Here is a 20,774-nt window from a genome sequence, read left to right on the forward strand (position 1 = left end):
AGACCCTACTCAAGATAATCGCCCAAAAACTGAAAAAAATATGGCTCTTAGACTATGGAGACACTAAAAAATTTTTTTGGTTTTAAAAATGAAGTTATTGTATAAAACTTACATAAATAAAAAAAATTGTATACATATTCGGTATCGCCGCGTCCGTGATAACCTGCTCTATAAAATTACCACATGATCTAACCTGTCAGATAAATGTTGTAAATTAAATAAAAAAAAGTGCCAAAAAAGCTATTTCTTGTTACCTTGCCGCACAAAAAGTGTAATATAGAGCAACCAAAAATCATATGTACCCTAAACTAGTACCAACAATACTGCCACCCTATTCCGTACTTTCTAAAATGGGGTCACTTTTTTGGAGTTTCTACTCTAGGGGTGCATCAGGGGGGCTTCAAATGGGACATGGTGTCAAAAAACCAGTCCAGCAAAATCTGCCTTCCAAAAATCGTATGGCATTCCTTTCCTTCTGCGCCCTGCCGTGTGCCCGTACAGCAGTTTACGACCACATATGGGGTGTTTCTGTAAACTACAGAATCAGGGCCATAAATAATGAGTTTGGTTTGGCTGTTAACCCTTGCTTTGTAACTGGAAAAAATAATAATATTAAAATGGAAAATCTGCCAAAAAAGTGAAATTTTGAAATTGTATCTCTATTTTCCATTAAATCTTGTGCAACACCTAAAGGGTTAACAAAGTTTGTAAAATCAGTTTTGAATACCTTGAGGGGTGTAGTTTCTTAGATGGGGTCACTTTTATGGAGTTTCTACTCTAGGGGTGCATCAGGGGGCTTCAAATGGGACATGGTGTAAAAAAAACAGTCAAGCAAAATCTGGCTTCCAAAAACCATACGGCGCACCTTTCACTCTACGCCCCGTTGTGTGCCCGTACAGTAGTTTACGACCACATATTGGGTGTTTCTGTAAACGGCAGAGTCAGGGCAATAAAGATACAGTCTTGTTTGGCTGTTAACCCTTGCTTTGTTAGTGGAAAAAAATGGGTTAAAATGGTAAATTAGGCAAAAAAAAATGAAAAATTCTCAAATTTCATCCCCATTTGCCAATAACTCCTGTGCAACACCTAAAGGGTTAACGAAGTTTGTAAAATCAGTTTTGAATACCTTGGGGGGTGTAGTTTATAGAATGGAGTCATTTTTGGGCGGTTTCTATTATGTAAGCCTCGCAAAGTGACTTCAGACCTGTAGTGGTCCCTAAAAATTGGGTTTTTGTAAATTTCTGAAAAATTTTAAGATTTGCTTCTAAACTTCTAAGCCTTGTAACAACCCCAAAAAATAAAATATCATTCCCAAAATAATTCAAACATGAAGTAGACATATGGGAAATGTTAAGTCATCACAATTTTTGGGGGTATTACTATGTATTACAGAAGTAGAGAAACTGAAACTTTGAAATTTGCAAATTTTTCCCATTTTTTGGTAAAATAGGTATTTGTTTATGCAAAAAAATTAACTTTTTTGACCCAAATTATAGCAGTGTCATGAAATACAATATGCGACGAAAAAACAATCTCAGAATGGCCAGGATAAATCAAAGTGTTTTAAAGTTATCACCACTTAGTGACACTGGTCAGATTTGCAAAAAATGGCCTGGTCCTTAAGGTGAAATAAGGCTGTGTCCCTAAGGGGTTAATAACTATTTCCCTTCTTAGGGGCTAGAACCTGGGATCTTTCATCCCTTGTCCTATTCACCCCAATAGATCTCTATTAAGGTGAATAGGACCTCACACTCTCCCTGCTGCCCTGTGCATAGTACACACAGCAGCAGGGAGCTGACTATGGCAGCCAGGGCTCCAGTAGCATCCTGGCTGCCATGGTAACCGATCGGAGCCCCAGGCTTACACTGCTGGGGCTCCGATCAGAAGCTGCCAAGGCCACCAATAAGGGGGAGGGGACCCTGTGGCCACTGCCACCAATGATTTTAATGGGGTGGGGGGGAGGAGGCACTGCGCCACCAATGATAATTACCCCTTAATACAGGAGGCGGGTACTGGCAGATCAGCGGCAGTTAACCCCTCAGGTGCCGCACCTGAGGGGTTAACTGCCACCGATCGCAGCTCCCTGTCAGGGGCAGGGTGCCGGCAATGCGATTCTGCTGCCGGCACCTGCCTCCTGTATTATGTGTTAAATACTTCTTTATATGAGTGCAGACTAAGTATTAGGCTACACAGAGCGGCGCCCAGAGATGTCCCAGCACTTACTATTAGTCCTGGGCGCCGCTCCGTTCGCCCGCTGTGCCCCATTACTGTCTCCTCTGCTGCTCCATATGCCAATTACTATCGGAGCAATGGGGAGGAGACATCAGCTTCTCTAGTGGGCGTTCCTTCTCCCTGGCCAATCACAGCACAGTGAGAATGAACGCCCACTAGAGAAGCTGATGTCTCCTCCCCATTGCGCCGATAATTGGCATATGGAGCAGGAGAGGAGACAGTAATGGGGCACTGCGGGCGAACGGAGCGGCGCCCAGGAATAATGGTAAGTGCTGGGACATCTCTGGGCGCCACTTTGTGTAGGAAAAGTCTTATCATTGGTGGCGCAGTGCGCCCGCCCCTCCTCCGTTCATTGGTGGCAGCGGCAGCACAGGGGGAGGGAGACACTGCTTCCTTCTCCCCTGTGCTGCTGAGGGAACATTAGCGCGCTGAGAGCAGTGCGCTCATGTTCTGTGATACTAGACTGCGCAGCCCAGGATCGAAAAAAATGGAAATCCTGGTATCGTATCGATACCAGGACAAAAGTATGGATTGGGTATCGAAATTTCGATACTCGCAACAACCCTAACATTGGGTATAAAATGCAATGAAGCAATAAAAACCAGTACATAGCCACTAAGCCTAGAACTGGGATCCATGACCGAATCATTTATAGAAATGCACTGAACCGCACAATGGCCCAGATTTACTAATGTATCTGCGCCAAAAATGTCTACAAAGAGGTGCAAGCTGGCACAGGGTTTCTACAGTTTTTTGCTGCTCATCAAGGGGCAGGGCTTCATGGGAAAATGGACAGGGGTTATTTTGCGCCAAAATGTTGGTGCAGTTCTGGAGTAAAAAACAAAACCCCATCTTTAAGTCAGCGAGCCAATAGTTGGTATAAAGTCAGAGAAAAGTGTCTGAACCATCCAGCCTGGGCACCCGTGAGAAATCTGGTGCAGGTGTAGACGCCGTTCTAAGCTTACACCATCTATAGCAGTGGTGGCGAACCCATGGCACGGGTGCCAGAGGAGGCACTCAGAGCCCTCTCTGTGGGCACCCGCACCCAGGAAAAAGTCTATGGTGTACCAATACGCCTTAGACTTTTCCTGCCATTCATCAGCGCAGGGCGCACTATGAACAGCGCATTGAATGTAGGCAGGCGATTACAGCTAAATGATAAAGTACATGGAAGATATACTATATTGTACTGTAGTATTCAGGTTAAATTGCCGTGTTGGCACTTTGTGATAAATAAGTGGGTTTCGGGTTGCAGTTTGGACACTCGGTCTGTAAAAGGTTCGCCATTACTGATCTATAGGATTAGTAAATCTGGACCAGTGTGCGTTAATACACCTAGAAAACCCGACTCCATCAAAGATGCCAATGGCAGCAAAATCTGTGCACAGTCACTCTGTTATGCAACAAAAAAGAAAAACTTATGAGCACTTACAGCACAGAAATCGATTAGGACACTGCTGCAACTGCACAAGTCAATGTGCTAGAACTAGACTACGACTCCGGAGTTAAAACGCAGTCAGTGGCGCATCATGCAACTTAAAGGGGGTAATCCAATAGTACAAATACCCATCACAATGCCCGGGCTCCTCCTATAGAAGATACTTACCCAGACCCCGGCACCTGCATCCCTCCGTTATGTGAATCAAAACATCCTGCGACGGGGGGGCTGTTGGGGGTAGCAGCCAATAGCAGGGCGCGACTGTGACCTGCCTCCCTAGTATTTGTACTATTGGATAACGCCTTTAAAGGGTATGCACGCCCGATGCACACATCACACACAGCGGGCAGCCGTACAGCGTTCCTTCCTTCTAACTGTGATGCCGGCCATCCACTGCCACCGAGGAGAGAGTGGGCGGAGGAGGGGAGGGACTGTGGCCACTGTGCCACCAATGATAATTAACAAGAGGACTAGTGTTGAGCAAACTTGTGTTTCAAGTTCTGGGTCCAAAGTTCGGGTTATCGAAGAATCCCGTTATGGATTCCAAATTCAGTTATAGTCCGTGGTAGCGGAATCCATAACAGGATTCTTTGATAACCCGAAACTGAACTTTGGACGCAGAACTTAAAACACAAGTTCGCTCAACACTACAGAGGACCTTTCGTGGGTCTGCTCTTTATTAACTAAGTAGCAGGACATGTAGAGCGGCGCCCAGGGATCTCCCTGCACTTACTATTATTCCTAGGCGCCGCTCTGTTCGCCCGCTGTAGCCCCCGTTACATTCTCCTCCGCTGTATGCTAATTACTACTATCGGAACACCAGGGAGGAGACATCAGCCTCTCTCCCAGGACTTTCCTTCTCCCTGGCTGTGACGTTCTGCACTGCGATTGGACAGCGCTACAGCCAGGGAGAAGGAACGCCCAGGGAGAGAAGCTGATGTCTCCTCCCTAGTGTTCCGATATTAGTAATTAGCATACAGTGCAGGAGACAGTAATGGGGGCACAGCGGGCGAACGGAGCGACGCCCAGGAATAATAGTAAGTGCAGGGAGATCCCTGGGCGCCGCTCTACATGTCCTGCTACCTAGTTAATAAAGTATGGACCCATGAAAGGTCCTCTTACAGATACAGGAGGCGGGTGCAGCACCTGAGGGGTTGACTGCTGCTGATCGCAACTCCCTGTCAGAAGTCAGGTGCCGCTATGTGATTATACCGCACCCGCCTCCTGTATCTGTATAAAAGGTAGATTATCATTGGTGGCGCAGTGCACCCCTCCCCACCCAGTATTAAAATCATTGGTGGCAGTGGCCACAGGGTCCCCTCTCCCCTCCTCCTCATTGGTGGCAGTTTCCAATTGCAGTCCCAGCAGTGTAATCCTGGGGCTCCGATCGGTTACCATGGCAGCCAGGATGCTACTGAAGCCCTGGCTGCTATAGTCGGCTCCCTGCTGCTGTGTGCACAAAGCACAGAGCAGCAGGGACAGTGTGAATAGGACAAGGGATGAAAAGATCCCAGGTTCTAGCCCCTAAGGGGGCTAATAGTTGTTAGATAAAAAGTTAAAAAAAATAAAAAAAAATAAAAGAATTTTAAGTATAAATCACCCCCTTTCCCAATTTTACATATAAAACAAACAATAAATAAACATATTACATATCGTCATGTCCGAAAAGTCCAAACTTAAAATCCTATGTGGTGAACGCTGTAACAGAAAAAATAAAAACCCTAAGCCCCACCCACCCCGTGGGAAAATTGTCTTGCATGAAACTGGCCCTTGGTGCAAAAAAGGTTGGGGAGTGGGGACCACTGCTTTAGGCTGAGTTCACATCAGCGTTCAGCCTTTCCGTTCTCCTGCTCCGTTAAAGGAGCAGGAGAACGGAAAGGACGGATTCGGCACATAACTGAGCCGAACGGAGCCTACGGACCCCATAGACTGTAATGGGGTCCGTTAGGTTTCCGCTCAGAAGATGATTTTGGAGTGGAGACAAAAGTTGTGCATGCAGGACTTTTGTCTCCGCTCCAAAATCATCTTCTGAGCGGAAACCTAACGGACCCCATTATAGTCTATGGGGTCCGTAGGCTCCGTTCGGCTCAGTTATGTGCCGAATCCGTCCTTGCCATTCTCCTGCTCTTATAACGGAGCAGGAGAACGGAAAGGCTGAACGATGATGTGAACTAAGCTTTAAAGGGTCAGGATCGGATTTGTCTCAGCTCCTGAGCCTGTGCTGCACATATATAGGCAAGTGCGCCCTGGTTGAAACTGCTTCATGGTGCTGGAACGGAAGAAAATGCTCTAAAATAACTAAAAAACAAACAAACTATAATATAATATATCTAAAATCCCAGCCAATCCAGCGCAAATTTTGAGGTGGTCATCCGCCAGCCTTTGTTTACAAGCGGTCAGCGATGTAGTGTCGTACAGTCATGTGACCGCTGCCACCAATCAGTGCCCTCGCGGTCAGGTACTACTTCCTGGCGCCTGCGCTGGATCTGTGCAGCTTTTTGGACATTTTAGACTATTAATAGCAGTGCACGCTCCCTGTTAAAACTGTTATTAATAGTTAAAAATGGGGCCTTACTAAAAGGAATGACAGAGTGGAATGCCCATAGACTTAAACAGGAAAGTGGAATGCCCATGGAGAATAATGGACCAGAGTGGAATGCCCATAGAGAATAATGGACCAGAGTAGGGTTGGGCAATATACCGGTATCACGATATACTGCGGTATTAAAAAAACGGCGATATAGCGATATCGCTGTTTCCTAATTACCGCGGTATTTTGTGACATCATCAAAGCGGTCATGTGCGCTGACCGCTTCTAAATCTGCGTCCGCCCGCCCCTGCACCTTGCATAGCGCTGAGTACAAACTAGGGATCGACCGATATTGATAATTTGTGAACTTTCAGGCCGATAGCCGATAATTTATACCGATATTCTGGGAATTTTCATTTTTGAGAAAAAAAAAAAAATTCCTACACAAATCTGCTGAAAATTAATATGTTTATTGTTAATGTGTATTTTTTTTGTTTATTGTTAATGTGTATTTTTTTTTTTATAAATCTTTTTCATTTATACTTAAGATTTTTGTGTTTTTTTTTTACTAACTTTTAACCCCCTTAGGGACTAGAACCTTTGTCCTATTCACCCTGATAGATCTCTATCAGGGTGAATAGGATCTCACACTGTCCCTGCTGCTCTGTGCATAGTGCACACAGCAGCATGGAGCTGAACATGGCAGCCAGGGCTTCAATAGCGTCCTGGCTGCCATGGTAACCGATCGGAGCCCCAGGATTACACAGCTGTGGCTCCGATCGGAGGAGCAGGGGAGAGGGGATCCTGTGGCCACTGCCACCAATGATTAATACTGGGTGGGGGGGGGGGGGCGCACTGCGCCACCAATGTTTTTACTATTGGCCGGGATTGGGATGGGGGTGGGGGGCGCACTGCGCCACCAATGATTAATACTGGGGGGCTTGGGGGGGGCGCACTGCGCCACCAATGAAGATAAGTCTCTCGATCATTCATATACAGGAGGCGGGAGCTGGCTGCAGAATCACATAGCCGGCTCCCGACCTCTATCAGCGGTAGCTGCGATCCGCGGCACCTGAGGAGTTAACTACCGCGGACCGCAGCTATTGCTCATAGAGGTCAGGAGCCGGCTATGTGATTCTGCAGCCAGCTCCCGCCTCCTGTATATGAATGAATGAGAGGCTTATCTTCATTGGTGGCGCAACGGCCACAGCCCCTCCTCTTATGTTCTATCCCCTCATTGGCGGCAGCGGCATTACAGGGGGAGGAGACACTGCTTCCTTCTCCCCTGTGCTGCGGAGGGAACACAGAGCGCTGAGAGCAGCGCGTTCTGTGTTCCCCATACGTTATCGGTATATCGGCAAAATTGATGCCGATAACGTTCAAAATCCTCAATATCGGCCGATAATATCGGCCAAACCGATAATCGGTCGATCCCTAGTACAAACACATTACTTCCACTTCCCTCCTGGCTCCTTCTTGCTCCGCCTCCCTTAGTCAAGTCTCCAGACTCCACCCACCATCTGACATCAACGTCCGTCACCCACCCGTGCCGATTCTATGTCACGAACTCTGTGTGAGTACTGGGTGTCTCTGGAGAGACTTTTCCTGTGGCTGCATCGCTCGTGTGCTCTGATGACAAAATTACAAACTTACTACTTCCCGCCGCCCCCGGCTCTCCCTCCTCCTTACTCCCATATTCAAATCTCCGCCCACCGACATCTGATGTAAGAATCAGAGCACACAAGCGAGGCAGCCGCGGGAAAAGTATATCGTAAAGTATTATTGTATGTATGATGGCCTGTGGCCACAAGACTTTATTATAACGTCTCCTTGGGGGCCCCCCCCATACAGTATAACGTCTCCTTGGGGGCCCCCCCCATACAGTATAACGTCTCCTTGGGGGCCCCCCCCATACAGTATAACGTCTCCTTGGGGGCCCCCCCCATACAGTATAACGTCTCCTTGGGGGCCCCCCCCATACAGTATAACGTCTCCTTGGGGGCCCCCCCCATACAGTATAACGTCTCCTTGGGGGCCCCCCCCATACAGTATAACGTCTCCTTGGGGGCCCCCCCCATACAGTATAACGTCTCCTTGGGGGCCCCCCCCATACAGTATAACGTCTCCTTGGGGCCCCCCCCCATACAGTATAACGTCTCCTTGGGGGCCCCCCCCATACAGTATAACGTCTCCTTGGGGGCCCCCCCCATACAGTATAACGTCTCCTTGGGGGCCCCCCCCATACAGTATAACGTCTCCTTGGGGGCCCCCCCCATACAGTATAACGTCTCCTTGGGGGCCCCCCCCATACAGTATAACGTCTCCTTGGGGGCCCCCCCCATACAGTATAACGTCTCCTTGGGGGCCCCCCCCATACAGTATAACGTCTCCTTGGGGGCCCCCCCCCATACAGTATAACGTCTCCTTGGGGGCCCCCCCCCATACAGTATAACGTCTCCTTGGGGGCCCCCCCCATACAGTATAACGTCTCCTTGGGGGCCCCCCCCATACAGTATAACGTCTCCTTGGGGGCCCCCCCCATACAGTATAACGTCTCCTTGGGGGCCCCCCCCATACAGTATAACGTCTCCTTGGGGGCCCCCCCCATACAGTATAACGTCTCCTTGGGGGCCCCCCCCATACAGTATAACGTCTCCTTGGGGGCCCCCCCCCATACAGTATAACGTCTCCTTGGGGGCCCCCCCATACAGTATAACGTCTCCTTGGGGGCCCCCCCCATACAGTATAACGTCTCCTTGGGGGCCCCCCCATACAGTATAACGTCTCCTTGGGGGCCCCCCCCATACAGTATAACGTCTCCTTGTGGCCCCCCCATACAGTATAACGTCTCCTTGTGGCCCCCCCATACAGTATAACGTCTCCTTGTGGCCCCCCATACAGTATAACGTCTCCTTGTGGCCCCCCCATACAGTATAACGTCTCCTTGTGGCCCCCCCATACAGTATAACGTCTCCTTGTGGCCCCCCATACAGTATAACGTCTCCTTGTGGCCCCCCATACAGTATAACGTCTCCTTGTGGCCCCCCCATACAGTATAACGTCTCCTTGTGGCCCCCCCATACAGTATAACGTCTCCTTGTGGCCCCCCCATACAGTATAACGTCTCCTTGTGGCCCCCCCATACAGTATAACATCTCCTTCTGTTTTTTATTTTAAACTGGTATTTATCGAGATATATCGTTATCGCGTTAAATTTTTTAATATCGTTATCGTCTGAATATTTTTGATATCGCCCAACCCTAGACCAGAGTGGAATGCCCATAGAGAATAATGGAAATGTAATATTTGAATTTGAGACAAAACCATTTGACATATCTAATAATTATTTAGCAGATTTACTCTCCAAACTCGGTGGGATTATTGTAAATTAAGATTAAGTGGGATTATCATTGGTTTCTATGGAATGACAAGAGGAATGACAGAATGGAATGTCTATAGAGAATAATAGACCAGAGTGGAATGCCCATAGAGAATAATGGAAATGTAATATTTGAATTTGAGACAAAACCATTTGACATATCTAATAATTATTTAGCAGGCTTACTCTCCAAATTCAGTGGGATTATTTAATGTTCAGATTAAGTGGAATTATCACTGTTTTCTGCAGAATGACGAGGGTGAATGACACAAAGGAATGCCCATAGACTATAATGGAAAGTAAACTATGAGCTCATTTGCAGGTAAATCTGTGTTATGTAGGACATTAACATGATAATCCCACTTAATCTCAATTTTAAATAATCCCACTGAATTTGAAGAGTAAACCTGCTACAGATGTATTCGACATGTTGAATGGTTCAGGCACCAAGTCACGTTTTACTTCCCATTATAGTCTATGGGCATTCGATCACCTTTGCATTCTATAGAAAACGGTTATAATCCAAGGTAATTTTCATTTTACAATATGCTACTCTACCCAGGGAACACTTAGGATAAAGGTTAATGTCCTACATAACACAGATTTACCTGCAAATGAGCTCATAGTTTACTTCCCATTGTGTCATTCACCCTCGCCATTCTGCAGAAAACAGTGATAATTCCACTTAATCTGAACATTAAAGAGGACCTTTCATCAGTATAATTTTGATAAACTAATAACCCTAAAGATAACAGCCTGATGAACGTTTAAAAATGAAAAACAAAACCTTTATTAGAATCTGTTTAAAAATGGGGTAGGGAAACCCATATGTCACAGTCTGTGACCATCAGGCAACTAGTCTTCACATAACACACAAAGGGGGGAGAATAAATAGCCCCTCTGTATGTTTGGAAAGACCAGGCTAGAGCCTGACTTGCTAACTAGATTTGCTAGGGTATGCAAGTCAGGGAAACGGACACCAGTATCAGTGTGAGCGGATACAGAGTGTGTGTATACCCATAAATTGGTGGACTGTATCTAAGGGCAATTTCGGGTAAATACCCACTAGTCTAATTCTCAATACACTAAGTCTCACTACCTCTAACTAAATAGAGGTGTAGTTGGATTTGAGACCACTAAATATAGAGTTTAGGTATATATATGGCCTATGGTCAGGACCTAACGTCGCAACTCTATGCCCACAGCCAATCCTGGCATACAGTCACTCAGAGCTAGTATGTTTTAGCTCCATACACACAACAGCCAGTATATTTTGGCTCATCCATACATCACATACATACTCTCAGGCTGACTAAAAAGTTTGCATCTAGTGCAGTCCTGCCTAGAGAGCTGTGTCCTAGTTCATTTACAGCAGCTCTACGCGTTTCCACGTGATCTACACTTTGTCACGCTTCTTCAGGAGCTTATTTTAAATGTATATGGCAAGACAGTTGGAGCCGCACTGTAGTGTGCTATGGCTCATGGCGCTGTAATGGCCGCATGCGGCCGACAGAACGCCGAGTTCATATGGACGAGGCCCCGCCCATCAGAGAAGGTGTGCAGGTAGCACCTCCAATCAGAAGTATGGGCGGGCACAATGGCTCCGCCCTCCGACCGGCCGATGCCGAAAGTGAAACTGGCACCTTCTAGCGCATATAGCGCTTATTACAGTAACAGGGGGAATGAAGATCGCGGCTCGCACAATGCCATTAGATCCAGAGCAGATCAGCTGGACGGGGTACCATAAGGATACATAAACCGAACCATCAGGTACCGCTCACCATCCATGTCATGTGACATCCAAAGGGAGGGATTATATCAGTCAAAACACTGCTTACTACACATCACAGCACAGATGCAGTATACAGATTCTATCCACATCATGCATAGATCTAGATAAGCATATATGCTGGATGCAGCAAATAGAAAAATGGAAAAAGGAACAATTGCATTTCCATGTTTGTAATAAAAGGCGGTATGAAAAATAGAAATCTATGCACCACTATAATACCAGACTTGCTGTTCTAATAATAACACTTGCCCTTCCGTATATATAACAGGCAGTGTTTAAATAAAGCTGGCAAAGGATATGGACTCATTAAGCCCAAGTGGTTGAACTGTCTGCAGCTTGTATGTCCACATCGCTTCTTTTCGTAGTAGGGGTATATCAATATCCCCTCCACGAATTGACATTTTCACTTTGTCAATCCCCTGTACCTTTAACACATCAGGGTTTCCGTCATGCATGTCGCATACATGACGTGCCACTGATGTGTCACGCTTATTGCGGATGTTCCTTTTTCCATTTTTCTATTTGCTGCATCCAGCATATATGCTTATCTAGATCTATGCATGATGTGGATAGAATCTGTATACTGCATCTGTGCTGTGATGTGTAGTAAGCAGTGTTTTGACTGATATAATCCCTCCCTTTGGATGTCACATGACATGGATGGTGAGCGGTACCTGATGGTTCGGTTTATGTATCCTTATGGTACCCCGTCCAGCTGATCTGCTCTGGATCTAATGGCATTGTGCGGGCCGCGATCTTCATTCCCCCTGTTACTGTAATAAGCGCTATATGCGCTAGAAGGTGCCAGTTTCACTTTCGGCATCGGCCGGAGGGCGGAGCCATTGTGCCCGCCCATACTTCTGATTGGAGGTGCTACCTGCACACCTTCTCTGATGGGCGGGGCCTCGTCCATATGAACTCGGCGTTCTGTCGGCCGCATGCGGCCATTACAGCGCCATGAGCCATAGCACACTACAGTGCGGCTCCAACTGTCTTGCCATATACATTTAAAATAAGCTCCTGAAGAAGCGTGACAAAGTGTAGATCACGTGGAAACGCGTAGAGCTGCTGTAAATGAACTAGGACACAGCTCTCTAGGCAGGACTGCACTAGATGCAAACTTTTTAGTCAGCCTGAGAGTATGTATGTGATGTATGGATGAGCCAAAATATACTGGCTGTTGTGTGTATGGAGCTAAAACATACTAGCTCTGAGTGACTGTATGCCAGGATTGGCTGTGGGCATAGAGTTGCGACGTTAGGTCCTGACCATAGGCCATATATATACCTAAACTCTATATTTAGTGGTCTCAAATCCAACTACACCTCTATTTAGTTAGAGGTAGTGAGACTTAGTGTATTGAGAATTAGACTAGTGGGTATTTACCCGAAATTGCCCTTAGATACAGTCCACCAATTTATGGGTATACACACACTCTGTATCCGCTCACACTGATACTGGTGTCCGTTTCCCTGACTTGCATACCCTAGCAAATCTAGTTAGCAAGTCAGGCTCTAGCCTGGTCTTTCCAAACATACAGAGGGGCTATTTATTCTCCCCCCTTTGTGTGTTATGTGAAGACTAGTTGCCTGATGGTCACAGACTGTGACATATGGGTTTCCCTACCCCATTTTTAAACAGATTCTAATAAAGGTTTTGTTTTTTATTTTTAAACGTTCATCAGGCTGTTATCTTTCAAATATTATAGGAACGTCTACCGATTTAATTCTCCCAAGTGTGTTATTCAATAAACTAATAACCCTACCTAATAGTGCGGCTTCCACTAATGTTCCCCCTTTTTTTTTTTTTTTAAATCGACCACCGAATGTTGAAATAATAGCCCCGTTTGTTCTGGTGCAGCGCCTGTCACTCAAGCGCTTTTTTGAATGGGGCGTTGCTAAACTTTTTTCTTTGCTATGGGCATTGGCTGAGAGCGCAGCCAATCAGAGCGCTCCTCTCTCAGCCAGGCAGATCAGATAGAAAGATCAGCGAAAGATCAGATAGACCGGCCGAGGGACGCGATGGGTCTGGAAGCAGCGGTACGAGCGTCAGGGTAAGTATCATAATCATCCCCTAGACATCGCTGCAACAGGATCTTATGAACATAGAAACATAGAATGTGTCGGCAGATAAGAACCATTTGGCCCATCTAGTCTGCCCAATATACTGAATACTATGGATAGCCCCCGGCCCTATCTTATATAAAGGATGGCCTTATGCCTATCCCATGCATGCTTAAACCCCTTCACTGTATTTGCAGCTACCACTTCTGCAGGAAGGCTATTCCATGCATCCACTACTCTCTCAGTAAAGTAATACTTCCTTATATTACTTTTAAACCTTTGCCCCTCTAATTTAAAACTGTGTCCTCTTGGGGTAGTTTTTCTTCTTTTAAAGATGCTCTCTTCCTTTACCGAGTTGATTCCCTTTATGTATTTAAAAGTTTCTATCATATCCCCTCTGTCTCTTCTTTCTTCCAAGCTATACATATTAAGGTCCTTTAACCTTTCCTGGTAAGTTTTATCCTGCAATCCATGTACTAGTTTAGTAGCTCTTCTCTGAACTCTCTCTAGAGTATCTATATCCTTCTGGAGATATGGCCTCCAGTACTGCGCACAATACTCCAAGTGAGGTCTCACCAGTGTTCTGTACAGCGGCATAAGCACTTCACTCTTTCTACTGCTTATACCTCTCCCTATACATCCAAGCATTCTGCTGGCATTTCGTGCTGCTCTATTACATTGTCTTCCCACCTTTAAGTCTTCTGAAATAATTACTCCTAAATCCCTTTCCTCAGATACTGAGGTCAGGACTGTGTCAAATATTCTATATTCTGCCCTTGGGTTTTTACGCCCCAGGTGCATTATCTTGCACTTATCCACATTAAATTTCAGTTTCCAGAGTTCTGACCATTCTTCTAGTTTTTCTAAATCCTTTTCCATTTGGCGTTTCCCTCCAGGAACATCAACCCTGTTACATATCTTTGTGTCATCAGCAAAAAGACAAACCTTACCAGCGAGGCCTTTTGCAATATCACTTATGAAGATATTAAACAAAATCGGTCCCAGTACAGATCCCTGTGGAACCCCACTGGTAACATGACCTTGTTTTGAATGTTCTCCATTGACTACAACCCTCTGTTGTCTGTCACTCAGCCACTGCCTAATCCACTCAACAATATGGGAGTCCATGCTCAATGACTGCAGTTTATTGATAAGTCTTCTATGTGGGACAGTGTCAAAAGCCTTACTAAAATCTAGATATGCGATGTCTACTGCACCTCCACCGTCTATTATTTTATTCACCCAGTCAAAAAAATCTATAAGATTTGTTTGACATGATCTCCCTGAAGTAAACCCATGTTGTTTTTCATCTTGCAATCCATGGGATTTTAGATGTTCCACAATCCTATCCTTTAATAGGGTTTCCATTAATTTGCCTACTATTGATGTCAGACTCACTGGTCTATAGTTGCTCGATTCCTCCCTACTACCTTTCTTGTGAATGGGCACGACATTTGCCAATTTCCAATCTTCCGGGACGACTCCTGTTACTAATGATTGGTTAAATAAATCTGTTAACGGTTTTGCCAGCTCACCACTAAGGTCTTTTAATAATTTTAGGTGTATCTCATCAGGCCCCTGTGACTTATCTGTCTTCACCTTAGACAGCAAACTTAGAACATCTTCCTCTGTAAAGATACATGCATCAAACGATTTAATAGTCATCCTTTCTAGTGGAGGTCCTTCTCTTTTTTCACGAGAACTTTAGCTCCCTCTGCCTGGCTGAGAGAGGAGCGCTCTGATTGGCTGCGCTCTCAGCCAAGGCCCATAGCAAAGAAAAAAGTTTAGCAACGCCCCATACAAAAAAGCGCTTGAGTGACAGGCGCTGCACCAGAACAAACGGGGCTATTATTTCAACATTCGGTGGTCGATTTAAAAAAAAAAAAAAAAAGGGGGGAACATCAGTGGAAGCCGCACTATTAGGTAGGGTTATTAGTTTATTACAATTATACTGATGAAAGGTCCTCTTTAACCACCTCAGCCCCCAGTGCTTAAACACCCTGAAAGACCAGGCCACTTTTTACACTTCTGACCTACACTACTTTCACCGTTTATTGCTCGGTCATGCAACTTACCACCCAAATGAATTTTACCTCCTTTTCTTCTCACTAATAGAGCTTTCATTTGGTGGTATTTCATTGCTGCTGACATTTTTACTTTTTTTGTTATTAATCGAAATTTAACGATTTTTTTGCAAAAAAATTACATTTTTCACTTTCAGTTGTAAAATTTTGCAAAAAAAACGACATCCATATATAAATTTTGCTCTAAATTTATTGTTCTACATGTCTTTGATAAAAAAAAAAATGTTTGGGTAAAAAAAAAAAAATGGTTTGGGTAAAAGTTATAGCGTTTACAAACTATGGTACAAAAATGTGAATTTCCGCTTTTTGAAGCAGCTCTGACTTTCTGAGCACCTGTCATGTTTCCTGAGATTCTACAATGGCCAGACAGTACAAACACCCCACAAATGACCCCATTTCGGAAAGTACACACCCTAAGGTATTCGCTGATGGGCATAGTGAGTTCATAGAACTTTTGATTTTTTGTCACAAGTTAGCGGAAAATGATGATTATTTTTTTTTTTTTTCTTACAAAGTCTCATATTCCACTAACTTGTGACAAAAAATAAAAAGTTCTATGAACTCACTATGCCCATCACGAAATACCTTGGGGTCTCTTCTTTCCAAAATGGGGTCACTTGTGCGGTAGTTATACTGCCCTGGCATTCTAGGGGCCCAAATGTGTGGTAAGGAGTTTGAAATCAAATTCTGTAAAAAATGACCTGTGAAATCCGAAAGGTGCTCTTTGGAATATGGGCCCCTTTGCCCACCTAGGCTGCAAAAAAGTGTCACACATCTGGTATCTCCGTACTCAGGAGAAGGTGGGGAATGTGTTTTGGGGTGTCATTTTACATATACCCATGCTGGGTGAGAGAAATATCTTGGCAAAAGACAACTTTTCCCATTTTTTTTATACAAAGTTGGCATTTGACCAAGATATTTCTCTCACCCAGCATGGGTATATGTAAAAAGACACCCCAAAACACATTCCTCAACTTCTCCTGAATACAGAGATACCAGATGTGTGACACTTTTTTGCAGCCTAGGTGGGCAAAGGGGCCCATATTCCAAAGAGCACCTTTCGGATTTCACAGGTCATTTTTTACAGAATTTGATTTCAAACTCCTTACCACACATTTGGGCCCCTAGAATGCCAGGGCAGTATAACTACCCCACAAGTGACCCCATTTTGGAAAGAAGAGACCCCAAGGTATTCGCTGATGGGCATAGTGAGTTCATGGAAGTTTTTATTTTTTGTCACAAGTTAGTAGAATATGAGACTTTGTATGAAAAAAAAAAAAAAAAAAATCATCATTTTCCACTAACTTGTGACAAAAAATAAAAAATTCTAGGAACTCACCATGCCCCTCACGGAATACCTTGGGGTGTCTTCTTTCCAAAATGGGGTCACTTGTGGGGTAGTTATACTGCCCTGGCATTTTCCAGGGGCCCTAATGTGTGGTAAGTAGGTAAATGACCAGTGAAATCCGAAAGGTGCTCTTTGGAATGTGGGCCCCTTTGCCCACCTAGGCTGCAAAAAAGTGTCACACATGTGGTATCGCCGTATTCAGGAGAAGGTGGGGAATGTGTTTTGGGGTGTCTTTTTACATATACCCATGCTGGGTGAGAGAAATATCTTGGCAAAAGACAACTTTTCCCATTTTTTTATACAAAGTTGGCATTTGACCAAGATATTTATCTCACCCAGCATGGGTATATGTAAAATAACACCCTAAAACACATTCCCCAACTTCTCCTGAGTACGGCGATACCACATGTGTGACACTTTTTTGCAGCCTAGATGCGCAAAGGGGCCCAAATTCCTTTTAGGAGGGCATTTTTAGACATTTGGATACCAGACTTCTTCTCATGCTTTGGGGCCCCTAGAATGCCAGGGCAGTATAAATACCCCACATGTGACCCCATTTTGGAAAGAAGACACCCCAAGGTATTCAATGAGGGGCATGGCGAGTTCATAGAAAAAAATTTTTTTTGGCACAAGTTAGCGGAAATTGATATTTTTTATTTTTTTCTCACAAAGTCTCCCGTTCCGCTAACTTGGGACAAAAATTTCAATCTTTCATGGACTCAATATGCCCCTCACGGAATACCTGGGGGTGTCTTTCCGAAATGGGGTCACATGTGGGGTATTTATACTGCCCTGGCATTCTAGGGGCCCTAAAGCGTGAGAAGAAGTCTGGAATATAAATGTCTAAAAAATTTTACGCATTTGGATTCCGTGAGGGGTATGGTGAGTTCATGTGAGATTTTATTTTTTGACACAAGTTAGTGGAATATGAAACTTTGTAAGAAAAAAAATAAATAATTCCGCTAACTTGGGCCAAAAAAATGTCTGAATGGAGCCTTACAGAGGGTGATCAATGACAGGGGGGGTGATCAATGACAGGGGGAGTGATCAATGACAGGGGGAGTGATCAATGACAGGGGGGGTGATCAATGACAGGGGGAGTGATCAATGACAGGGGGAGTGATCAATGACAGGGGGAGTGATCAATGACAGGGGGAGTGATCAATGACAGGGGGAGTGATCAATGACAGGGGGAGTGATCAGGGAGTCTATATGGGGTGATCACCACAGTCATTGATCACGCCCGTGTAAGGCTTCATTCAGACGTCCGTATGCGTTTTGCGGATCCGATCCATCTATCTATCAGTGCATCCGTAAAAATCATGCGGACATCTGAATGGAGCTTTACAGGGGGGTAATCAATGACAGGGGGGGGGGATGATCAATGACAGGGGGGTGATCAGGGAGTCTATATGGGGTGATAACCACAGTCATTGATCACGCCCCTGTAAGGCTTCATTCAGACGTCCGTATGCGTTTTGCGGATCCGATCCATCTATCAGTGGATCCGTAAAAATCATGCGGACATCTGAATGGAGCTTTACAGGGGGTTGATCAATGACAGGGGGGTGATCAGGGAGTCTATATGGGGTGATCACCACAGTCATTGATCATGCCCCTGTAAGGCTTTATTCAGACATCCGTATGCGTTTTGCGGATCCGATCCATCTATCAGTGCATCCGTAAAAATCATGCGGACATCTGAATGGAGCTTTACAGGGGGGTAATCAATGACAGGGGGGGTGATCAGGGAGTCTATATGGGGTGATCAGGGAGTCTATATGGGGTGATAACCACAGTCATTGATCATGCCCCTGTAAGGCTTCATTCAGACGTCCGGATGCGTTTTGCGGATCCGATCCATCTATCAGTGCATCCGTAAAAATCATGCGGACATCTGAATGGAGCTTTACAGGGGGTTGATCAATGACAGGGGTGTAATCAATGACAGGGGGGTGATCAGGGAGTCTATATGGGGTGATCAGGGGCTAATAAGGGGTTAATAAGTGACGGGGGGGGGGGTGTAGTGTAGTGGTGCTTGGTGGGACTTTACTGAGCTACCTGTGTCCTCTGGTGGTCGATCCAAACAAAGGGGACCACCAGAGGACCAGGTAGCAGGTATATTAGACGCTGTTATCAAAACAGCGTCTAATATACCTGTTAGGGGTTAAAAAAAACACATCTCCAGCCTGCCAGTGAACGATCGCCGCTGGCAGGCTGGAGATCAACTCTCTTACCTTCCGTTCCTGTGAGCGCGCGCGCCTGTGTGCGCGCGTTCACAGGAAATCCCGGCTCACGCGAGATGACGCGTATATGTGTCGCTGAGCGCAGGGCTGCCACCTCCGGAACGCGAATCTGCGTACAGCGGTCCGGAGGTGGTTAAATAATCCCATTGAATTTGGAGAGTAACCCTGCTAAATAATTATTAGATATGTCAAATGGTTTTGTCTCTAATTCAAATATTACATTTCCATTATTCTCTATGGGCATTCCACTTTCCTCTTAAAGTCTATGGGCATTCCACTCTTCATTCCTTTTAGTAGGTCCCTTAAAAATGTCCAAAAACCTGAAAAACTCATTAAAGGGTTTCTGTCACCCCACAAAACTCTTTTTTTTTTTTTTGGATAGTTAGATTCCTCATAGCGCGATATAGGAGAATATAATAGTCTTACTTACTTTCATGCGGCCGATTCTTTATAAAACGAAGTTTTATAATATGTAAATGAGGGCTCTACCAGCAAGTAGGGCGTCTACTTGCTGGTAGCCGCAGCAGAAAACTGCCCCCTCGCCGTGTTGATTGACAGGGCCAGCCGTGATCTCCTCCTCCGGCCAGCCCTGTCAGTAATTCAAAAATCGCGCGCCTCTGGTCATTCGGCGCAGGCGCTCTGAGATGAGGAGGCTCGTCTCCTCAGCACTCCCTCAGTGCGCCTGCGCCGATGACATCACCGAAACAGAAGACGTCATCGGCGCAGGCGCACTGAGGGAGTGCTGAGGAGACGAGGGGGCGGATTTCTGCTGCGGCTACCAGCAAGTAGACGCCCTACTTGCTGGTAGAGCCCTCATTTACATATTATAAAACTTCGTTTTCTAAAGAATCGGCCGCATGAAAGTAAGACTATTATATTCTCCTATATCGCGCTATGAGGAATCTAACTATCCAAAAAAAAAAAAAAAGAGTTTTGTGGGGTGACAGAAACCCTTTAATACAAAGACAAGCATCTGTTGAACGCATATTCCCAAAGGGTCCTGAAGGGTCGCTGCAGCCTGTAAGGTCCCATCATGGACTGATATGACAGATCGTGCAATGCATCAAATCCGAAGGGAAACTACAATGTGAACTGAGGCTTAGCAATCGCAGACGGGATTCCTGCGTTTTCCTGTCGGAGCAGGTTGAAGTGTCAGCGCTGACCACAGCGCACTCCCTGCGGCATAGCTCTGACTGCCCGAACTACAACTCCCAGCAACTCTACAGCGTTCACTGCACGTCTCATGCCGCCCGCCTCCACACTGTCATATACACACTACATTTACCTGTGACATCGCCACCGACCATTTTCTCGGGTTTGGGTTTCCCTGAAATTAAAACAAACGCAGAATGGCGCCAAAGACGACGTCACCGACCACAGCAGGGCAAAGAAACATCCCGCCTTCCGAGGAGGGGCGGGTCCTTCTTCAGAATCCTTCTCTTGATTGGACGTATACTTTGAGTGGATTTTCTATGGTCCAATAGCCATCAGCGGTCGAACATCCCCTCTGTACGTGATTGGACAGTTGCCGTGAGCGGGCAGGGCCAGTCAGACTCAGTTGTGAGAAGCGTCGTGTGGAGGTTTTGAGGTAGTTTAACTTTGGGCGCGGAGACAGGTAGATGTGAATTCTCCTCAGGCGGCGCTGCGGTTCTTCATTTGTTG

General features: G+C 45.7%; 1 protein-coding gene across 2 annotated transcripts in view; it reads right to left on the minus strand.

Moving 5' to 3' along the window:
* Positions 1-20,522, minus strand: part of CDC7 (cell division cycle 7) — a 114,506-nt gene extending 93,984 nt beyond the window's left edge. For both annotated transcript variants that reach the window (XM_040407783.1, XM_040407782.1), the window contains exon 1: positions 20,398-20,522. In XM_040407783.1, the coding sequence (XP_040263717.1) occupies positions 20,398-20,419 (22 nt within the window). In that variant the 5' untranslated portion in view covers positions 20,420-20,522. The remainder of the gene's footprint in view (positions 1-20,397) is intronic.
* Between the last annotated feature and the right edge of the window lie 252 nt (positions 20,523-20,774).

The sequence above is a fragment of the Bufo bufo genome, chromosome 9 (genome assembly GCF_905171765.1).
Source record: "Bufo bufo chromosome 9, aBufBuf1.1, whole genome shotgun sequence".
In the NCBI taxonomy this organism is placed as follows: domain Eukaryota; kingdom Metazoa; phylum Chordata; class Amphibia; order Anura; family Bufonidae; genus Bufo; species Bufo bufo.